The sequence below is a fragment of the Terrapene carolina genome, unplaced genomic scaffold (assembly GCF_002925995.2).
Source record: "Terrapene carolina triunguis isolate 2854851 unplaced genomic scaffold, T_m_triunguis-2.0 Scaffold926, whole genome shotgun sequence".
Taxonomy (NCBI): Eukaryota; Metazoa; Chordata; order Testudines; family Emydidae; genus Terrapene; species Terrapene triunguis.
The window spans coordinates 7,212,626-7,221,860 of NW_020665277.1; the positions used below are offsets into that span (position 1 = coordinate 7,212,626).

General features: G+C 50.1%; 1 protein-coding gene across 1 annotated transcript; it reads left to right on the forward strand.

The window, feature by feature from the left end:
- Window positions 1–6: 6 nt before the first annotated feature.
- LOC112117613 (zinc finger protein 239-like) lies at window positions 7–8,789 on the forward strand. The gene is made up of 3 exons (XM_026660999.2): window positions 7–57; window positions 1,329–1,445; window positions 6,938–8,789. The coding sequence occupies exons 1-3, from the start codon at window positions 24–26 to the stop codon at window positions 7,891–7,893; spliced, it is 1,107 nt and encodes a 368-aa protein (XP_026516784.1). The 5' UTR covers window positions 7–23; the 3' UTR covers window positions 7,894–8,789.
- Window positions 8,790–9,235: the final 446 nt, after the last annotated feature.

Consider the following 9,235-nt stretch of genomic DNA (forward strand, 5'->3'; position numbering starts at 1 on the left):
AGAAGCAGCTGTACCGGGACCAGATGCTGAGGAATTACTGGGCCCTCGTTTCCCTGGGTAAGGACTGAGTTCCCTTCGTTTATTCACTGCAGTGGGCTCCCTGAATGCCTCAGCTGCCATGTGCCACCGAGTGGCCAAGTGGTGGCAAATGTCAGCCCCTCTCAGGTCGGCTTCCTGTTAAAGGAGAAATCAGGGCTATAGAGCCTTAGGGTAATGTTAATGTAACCGGTTTACTTGCATTATACCCCAGTCCTGGCACAGAGGTGGTTGTAACCACCTCTTCCAGGTATCCCAGCCCAGACACTGAGGGCAGGAACTCAACCTCAAGAACTGGCTCCAGTTAGACAAATAAGGCTGAGAGAAAAGTCTCCTGCTGCTTGGAACAGCTCCCCCACAATGTTCCTGCTACGTTTTTACATCCATGTACAGAATAAATTTTGTTCTGTGCACCAATATGGAGGTGATGTGTGGCGGCGGTGGGGCTGAGGGGTTTGGAGTGTGGGAGGTGGCTCAGGGCTGGGGCTAAGGGTTGGGGTGGGGGGAGTTAGGGCTCTGGCTGGGGATGAGGGCTCTGGGGTGGGGCTGGGGATGAGGGGTTCAGGGTGAGGGAGGGGTTTCAAGGCTGTCACAGAGGGTTGGAGTGTGGGGGTGAGGGCTCTGGAGTGGGACCAGGGATGAGGGTTTGGGGTGCAGGCTGCCCCAGGGCTGCGACGGAGAGAGAGGACTCCCCCAGCCCTCTCTTGCTGCAGCGGGCCGGGGGAGAGGCGCCTCTCCCCGGCCGCAGCAGCTCCAGGGCTGGGTCAGGTGGAGAAGCGTCTTTCCCCAGCAGCGGCGCCTCTCCAGTCCAGACCCCTATGGTTGTGCCCTTGTGCAGCCCTTGATGGTTTGCAGCACAGCCGCGCAGCTTAGTGGGAACTTAGCTCCCCACCTCGCCAAAAAGAATGAACATCATAAATTTAACAACCACACCATAGTTGAACAATGCTGCATCCTAAGCAAAAGAACTGGTAGGTGTGTGTAACGGTGCCACCTGCCATGACTCAGCCCCCAAAGCAAATTGAGAAGGGTCATAGACGTTGCTGCTTCAAAGTACGAACTGAACTTGCCTGGTGGGAGATGGGAAGAAATCTCTAAGGAAGCTTTATTTCATTATTCTCCTGCTTGGGATCTCTTGCGCTTTCCTCTCAAGCAGCGTCCGAGACTGGGGCCTCGTCGTGCCAGTTGCTGCGCAGACAAACGCTGACAGAGATTAGGGTCCTGTTGTGGTGGGCTGCACAAACATATAAATGAGTCCCTGCCCCCAGAACTGATTCTTTCTCCCCAAACAGGCTATTCAGGTTCCACACCGGACTTAATCCAACGGATCGAGTTAGGGGAGGCTGAGCTCTGGATCAGGGATGCCGAGGACTCCAGGAAAAACTCAGGACCTGACAGCCCCTCCTCAGGTGAGTCATAATAATCCGATCCCTTCTGATTTACACACCTGCTAGCAGAGCGCTCCTTGATGTAGAAGGCAAAGGCAGAGCGAGATCCATTGGCTGGGAGCTGAAGAGAGACAAATTAGGGGCCAGTGTTTATCTGGGAGGGGAATGAACCACTGGGAGAGCTCCCCTCAGGATGCAATGGATTCTCCCTCACTGGGAGTCTGTTGGTGGAGATGGGGCGACTCTCTCTCAAAGCCCCGCTCTAACTCAGCGAGGAGTTACTGGGCCAGAGGCAGGAATCGCGGGGGAGTTTCTCTGGCTGGGAAAGGCAGGAAGCCAGGCTGGATGGGCACAATGAGCCTGTCTGGCCTTGATATCTATGAATCATAGAAATCATAAAAATGTGGGAGTAGATGGGACCTCCGTAGGTCATCTCGTCCGGTCTCCTGCACTAAGACAAGACTAAGTATTATCTAGACCATCCCTGACAAGTGTGTTTCTAACCTTTTCTTAAAAACTTTCAATGATGGAGATTCCACAACCTCCCTAGATAATTTTGTTCCAGTGCTTAACCACCCTCAGAGTTTCAAAGTTTTTCCTAATATCTAACCTAAATCTCCCTTGCTGCAATTTAAGCCCATTTACATCTTGTCCTGGCCTCAGTGGATAAGGAGAACAATTTATCACCCACTTCTTTGTAACAACCTTTTACGTACTTGAAGACTTTTATCAAGTCGTCGTCCCCTCCTCCCCCTTCTCTTCTCCAGACTAAACAAACCCATTTTTTCAATCTTTTGTCATTGGTTGTCATGTTTTCCTGATCTTCTTGTTGATCTCGTCTGATATTCTCCAATTTGTCCACATCCTTTCTGAAGTGCGGGGCCCAGAACTGGACACACTACTCCAGTTGAGGCCTTACCAGTGCTGAGTAGAGTGGAAGAATTACTTCTCGCATCTTGCTTGCAACACTCCTGCTTATACATCCCAGAATGATATTTGCTTTTTTTCCCAACAGTATTCCATTGTTGACTCATATTTAGTTTGTGATCCATTATAACCCCATATGGTTTTCTGCAGTACTCCTTCCTAGGCTGTCATTTCCCATTCTGTATTTGTGTAACTGATTATTCTAATTTAAGTGTAGTACTTTGCATATGGTCTTATTGAATTTCATCTTATTTAATGCCAACCATTTCTCCAGTTTGTCAACATCCTTTTGAATTCTAATCCTGTCCTCTAAAGCACTTGCAACCCCTCCCAGCTTGGAATCATCTGTAAACTTTGAGTGTATTCTCTGTGCCACTGTCCAAATCATTTATGAAGATATGGAATAGAACTGGACCCAGGACAGATCCCTGCGGGATCCCACTCAAGATGTCCTTTCAGTTCATTTGTGAACCATAATAACTACTCTCTGAATGCGGTTTTCCAACCAGTTGTGCACCCACCTTATAGTAGGTTTGCCTAGACTATATTTCTCTAGTTTGTTTATGAGAAGGTCAGGTAAGACAGGATCTAAAGTCGAGATGTGACATCTACTGCTTCTTCCCTATCCACAGGGCTTGTTACCTGTCAAAGAAGGATATTAGGTTGGTTTCACATAATTTGTTCTCGACAAATCCATATTGTCTCTTACTTATTACTTTATTTCCTTCTAAGTGCTCACAAATAGAATGTTTGATTACTTGCTCCATTATTTTTCCAGGTTTTGAAGTTACGATGACTGGTCTATAATTCCCCGAATTGTCCTTATTCCCCTTTCTATAACTGATTACTATATTTGCCCTTTTCCAGTCCTTGGGGGTCTCTACCATCCTCCACAAGTTCTCAGAGATAATCACTAATGGCTCAGAGATCTCTTCAGCCAGATCCTTATGTATTCTAGGATGTATTTCATCAGGCCCTGCCTTATTGAAGGCATCTAACTTGTCTAAGTAATTCATAACTATTTCTTTTCCTATTTTAGGCTCAGATCCTACCCCTTTGACACTGATGTTCACTATGTTAGTCGACTGATCAATGCTAACTTTTTTGGTGAAAACTGAAACAAAAGAGGCATTTAACTGTTTGGCCATTGCTGCATTTTCTCTTATTGTCTTTCCCTCCTCATTTAGTAATGGGCCTAGCCTGTCCATGGTCTTCCTCTTGCTTCCCATATATTTGTAAAAGCTTTCTTGTTCCCCTTTATAGCCCTAGTTATTTTAATATAGTTTTTTGCCTTGGCCTTTCTAGTTTTGTCCCTACATGCTTGTTGGGTTTTGTTTTTTTAATATTCATCCTTTGTAATTTGACCTAGTTTCCACTTCTTGTCTGACTGTTTTTTGAGTTTCAGGTCATTGAAGATCTAGTTAAGCCAGGGGGTCTTACTATCATACTTCCTGTCTTTCCTACTCATTGGCTATCTGTGACCTACAATGGGACCTAAAAATGATGGGACCCTAAAGCTGCGAAAGAGAAATGGATTGGAGATGGGGAGGTGATGAACTTGGAAGAGGGGTGGGATAGTGATATGGGACAATGTGGGGTGGGAGATTTCAGAGGATGCTGTGGGAAAGAGAGAGGTCTCCGTGGTGAGGGGAGAATATGGAAGCTGCAATTACCAAGTGGGTAGGACATTGTAGTAGGATTGAAAACATCTTGGCTCATTTCTAGAAGTGAGTCACTACAGCTCCACCATGCCTCAGGTTCCTCAAGTGTGTAATGGGAAGGGCATTGCAGCTCTGAGGATAAACTTCATCTGTGTGTGTCAGTGGATCACTGGCACTTGGGGGTCAGACAAGCACCTGGGTAGAAAGAGATGCCTGTTGGTCCATAGACCACAACACTTTCTTCTAGGCTTCACACACCTCAGAAAATCATACCAAGGCAGGGGTTCCCTCGAGATTTTTCAAATGGGCTTCATGCTGCTGCCCCCCCTGACTCAAGCTGTGTGTGCTGGTGTCCTATGGCCTTGGGCACCTGGATCCGGACATAGCTCAGACAGGGGCAAAAACCTGCTCGTAGCCTGGGAGAGCATCCCCGAGTCACTGGCTCCACCCCACTCCCTCATTGCCACTTCATTTCGCACGTGACCTCTCAGACTGGAGAAACCTGACCCCAGCAAGCAAGGAGAAAGCTGGGAATGACTCAGGGCAGAGCAGGATCAGTCATTACTCCTGGTGGAATTCTGCGCCAAAAAATTTAAAGTTCTGCGCACAATATTTTAAAATCCTGCATATTTTATTTGTCAAAATAACACACTATAATCACACCAGTTTCAATTATTTTTAGTTATTTATTTCAAAATACCTCAAAGCAAGTATGTCTGTAACAACAAAAAAGATTCAGGAAACGTTTTTTGACAAATAGATTTCTTACTAGGCGTATTAATACAGAACTCTGAGTAATAATTCATTTAAACTACACTACAGAACCGTATTTCCCACACCACTCAGAAGCAGTGCAAAAGCTTGGGGGAGTCAGGGGTAATGGAGGAGCTGAGGGAGAGGGAAGTAAATTGCTGAGAAGGGAGCCTGGGTGTGAACTTGGAGGGTTGTTGTGTACGGGTGGGAAAAGTATGGAACAGGCTTTTTTGGGGGGGGCAGGAGAGGGATTTGTTAGGGAGCTTCCCCCATGCAAACCCTGGCCGACCCCTAGCCTCTCCCATTCAGTTAGGCACATCTGCCCCTATCGCCATGTGTCTCTGTGCCCCCACCCAGCCACTCCCCTGTCCCTATGTAGCTCTGCAAACCTCCCCCATCACCATGTGTCTCTGCACCTCCCTTCCCCTGTGGCCCTGTGCCTCCATTCCCATTCAGCCCCTGCCCCAGTCTGTTCTCCCCCACAGCCCCTGACTCCCTCGCTGCAGGGAGCTGCAACTTTGTTCTATCACCACAGCACCCTTTGGTGGGCAAAAGGCGGAACTGCAGCAACGTTTTGGCAGAAGCTTTTTTCTGCATGAAAAATTAGAAATCTGCAGGGCTCCTTAAATATGCGTGCACGGAGTAGCACAGAATTCTCCCCAGGAGTAAGTCATATACGATGAGTGCGAGGTTACGCCACGCGGAGGACACCGTTTTGTAGAGAAGGTCTCTCGCACTTGCAGTGTTTCATTGTAATGCTCTAAAACTTCCCCACGTTCCAGGCAGCTGCTGCTGGGGGAACGGATGTGTTTGGGGGCCAGACGAAATCATCCTGTGGGGCACGACTTGGAATACCCTGGTGGATGGGCTGGGTGTGAGGGAGAGGGTGGTGGAATGGCCTTTGTCACATCCCCCTCTCCTCCTGCTCTCTCAGTGGCACGAAACCGTTGTCACTTACATTGCTTCAGTGTCAATGCTTAGCACAGCCCTCAGCCTTAATGCAGTCTGTAGATCAAAGGCCTGCTGTGTGGCAACCATTAACTCCTTCCAGGTCAGCAGTGTCACTGATTGGGTTTTGAAACAATACCGACATGTTTTTCAGGTTACATCACACAAACCCTGAGTGATTTATCTCCCCAGCCTTTCCCTTCCCCTCCTTGAGAATTTTAGTTTAGTTTTAGTTTTGCACAAAGAATGAAACGTGAGGCCGAGGGTGAATGACTTCTTTAGAAGGAATTTATTGAAAGGGACTGACTTCCCCGCAGGAATAAGCTACGTTGTGCTAAACAGCTTTATACCGGTCTCACTGCGTCCACATGAGGGGATTGTAGCCCCTCAACTAGTTTCAAACCAATATCGTTTAAACAGCACAAACACTGGGGCACAGGCCTTGTGCTATAAAACAGGAGACAGTGCAGAACCAGAAACATGAAAATAAAAACCTCTGATTGAAATAAAACCAAAATCAGTGTGAAAACAAACCCCGGACCCTGTTTGTTAGCAGTTAGAGCCCCTAGTTCTGGATCAGGGCCCCGCTGTGCCAGCTGCTGCCTGTTTCCTGGGCAAGCTACAATTTAAGCATCAAACAAGACCCATGAGGCACATGACGCACATGGGAGCAGGCGCTAAGTGCTGCATAAGCAACATAGGATAGAACCACCCTGAGTCAGACTGCAGATTTCTCACGGCATTTCATATAAAAAATTACGGCGCAGTTACAGTAAATTTACTAAAAGTCACAAGTCACTAAACTTACTGTGACGGCTCCATGATGTTTAACAAAGGGGGGGCACCAACTGCCCAAAGAAGCACTTTACCCCCCCAGCACTGCAACCCTAACCCCAGCCTGATGCAGAGTTGTTGGTGCGGGCTAGACAAGATCTGGGGGCCAAGGCCATTCACTGAAGTTTGACCCGCCTCCCCCACATCATGACTGTGGGTGGGGGCAAACCTGAGCGGCGCTGTAACCCCGCAGGCCAGGTCTCAGTACCCAGAGCGAGGTGTTCGGTCCAGCCTTGTCAGATAGGAGCTGCCATTGCAGCGTGAGGCGCACATCCAAAAAACAGACACAGAGAAATGGGGAAATCGCTCCATCCGTGACATTTTCCCATCCTTGACAAACCTGTATCCTTAACCGTGAGCTAACACCGGGATTGCCTCTGCTTTCTCCAGCAGGGCACGAGATCCTGGGAGGAACGAGGACATGGTCTGGCTGTGGCAGGAGCTTCAGCCAGTCCTCAGTCCTGAAAATACACCCGCGTACGCACACCGGAGAGCGGCTTTCCTGCTGTGCTGACTGCGGGAAGGGCTTTGCACAGAGCTCACACCTGAGAACTCATCAGCACATACACACCGGGGAGCGTCCGCACCGCTGTGCTGACTGCAGCAAGGGCTTTGCAGAGAGGTCACACCTGAGAATACATCAGCGCACACACACGGGGGAGCGGCCGTACCACTGCGCTGACTGCGGAAAGGGCTTTGCAGAGAGCTCAAGCCTGAGAAGACACCGGCGCACGCACACCGGAGAGCGGCCATACCGCTGTGCTGACTGCAGCAAGTGCTTTGCACAGAGCTCAATCCTGAGAAGACACCGGCGCATACACACGGGGGAGCGGCCGTATCACTGTGCTGACTGTGGTAAGGGCTTTGCACAGAGTTCAAGCCTGAGAAGACACCGGCGCACACACACCGGGGAGCGGCCGTACAGCTGTGCTTACTGTGGCAAGAGTTTTGCAGAGAGCTCAAACTTGAGAACACACCAACACACACACAGCGGGGAGCCGCCGCACCGCTGTGATGTTTGCAGCAAGAACTTCAGCAACACCAATGCGCTGGCCAAGCACCAGCGCACACACACCGGGGAGAGGCCTTTCCAATGCACTGACTGCGGCAAGAGCTTTGCAGAGAGCTCAAGCCTGAGACGACACCAGCGCACACACACCGGGGAGCGGCCATACAGCTGTGCTGACTGTGGCAAGCGGTTTGGTAGGTTGGCCAACCTCACCCGGCACCAGGTCACTCACACCAACACCCCTCTGCCATTGCCAGGGCCTGAGGGGCTTCTTGGAGCCAGTGGGCCTGACACAGCACCAGCAGATGCAGACCAGCGAGTGGTCCTGTCCCCCTGATGACCAGCAGAGACTGTGTGGGGCGGGGAAGGGAACTTGGTTGAGCAGCGTAGGGAAGAGCAGACCGGTGGTAGTAAATTTAGAGAACTGTCACAGTGTACTCCATTAGGGAGCTACCCCCTTTCCCCCGTGTAGGTGGGATCCAACTATGTGTCTCTGTCCCACACACACTCATGCATCTAGCTGGGATGCAGCCAGGACAACCCCCTCCCCCCCGTCTAGATGTGACCCAGCCAGGAACTTCTCCCCACACCTACCTCCGTTCCAGCCAGCAGGTGACTCTTGGGTGGCATCTAGAGGTGGGATTTGCAGTCCTGTGGGGCCGGGCAGGGCAGGACTGCCTGGTCCATGTAATTGAAAGGAGACTCAGGAACTGCTCATGCCGTCTATTTTAAATAGAAATATGATGAAGAAGAACTATGTACCTAATATGTAACAAAGGTCTGTCTAGTCAGGTGTTTCTTTGCTATTAAAGAAGCTGATGGGTTCAGACGGCATGTGGAGAAGCCAGTGTGACGTGTAAATCTTTAAGGTGAACCAGTGAAAATGTTCTAAGCCCTAACTGTCTGTAAGGCGGTCGCGGCTCTCTCCCCGTCCATCAGGAGGCTGTGCAGTCCCAGCTGCGCTTGAGCCGTAGGAATTGGGATACCTACAGGCAGATTTCTCGAGGCTTGTGTGAACAGGGCTGTGATCGGGACACGCTGCAGTGCAGAGCGAAGATAAAGGAGATAAGGCAGGCGTACCATAAGGCGAGGGAGGTGAACTGTCGTTCAGGTGCTTCACCTAAGATCTGCTGGTTCTATAAGGAGCTGGACGCTATCCTCGGTGGCAACCCCACCTCCATTGCCAAGAGCCCCGTGGATACTTCAGAGGGCCTGGGGCGGCGGACAGAGGACCTAAGCTATTGTTGGCGGAAGTTATTGATGAAGAGGTGGAGTTAGATGAGGATGCGCAGCTCCTGGTGGGGTCGCCCAGTGGGGCAGGAAGCCAGGAACTCTTCTCCACTCCAGAGGTGTCTAGCCAGACTCAGCAGTTGCTCTCAAGGGAGCAAGAAGCAGGAGGTGAGATGCCTGGTAAGTGGCTGTGGCTTGTGTAGCGTGGAGGTGGTGTTCAGGGTACAGAAATGTGGGAGCCTGGCTGTGTTTCTGTGAGCTGGACAATTCCCTGTGTAACTAATCCAGGAGGAAGGGGGGAATAGCTCAGTGGTTTGAGCATTGGCCTGCTAAACCCAGGGTTGTGAGTTCAATCCTTGAGGGGGTCATTTAGGGATCTGGGGCAAAAATCTGTCTGGGGATTGGTCCTGCTTTGAGCAGGGGGTTGGACTAGATGATCTCCTGAGGTC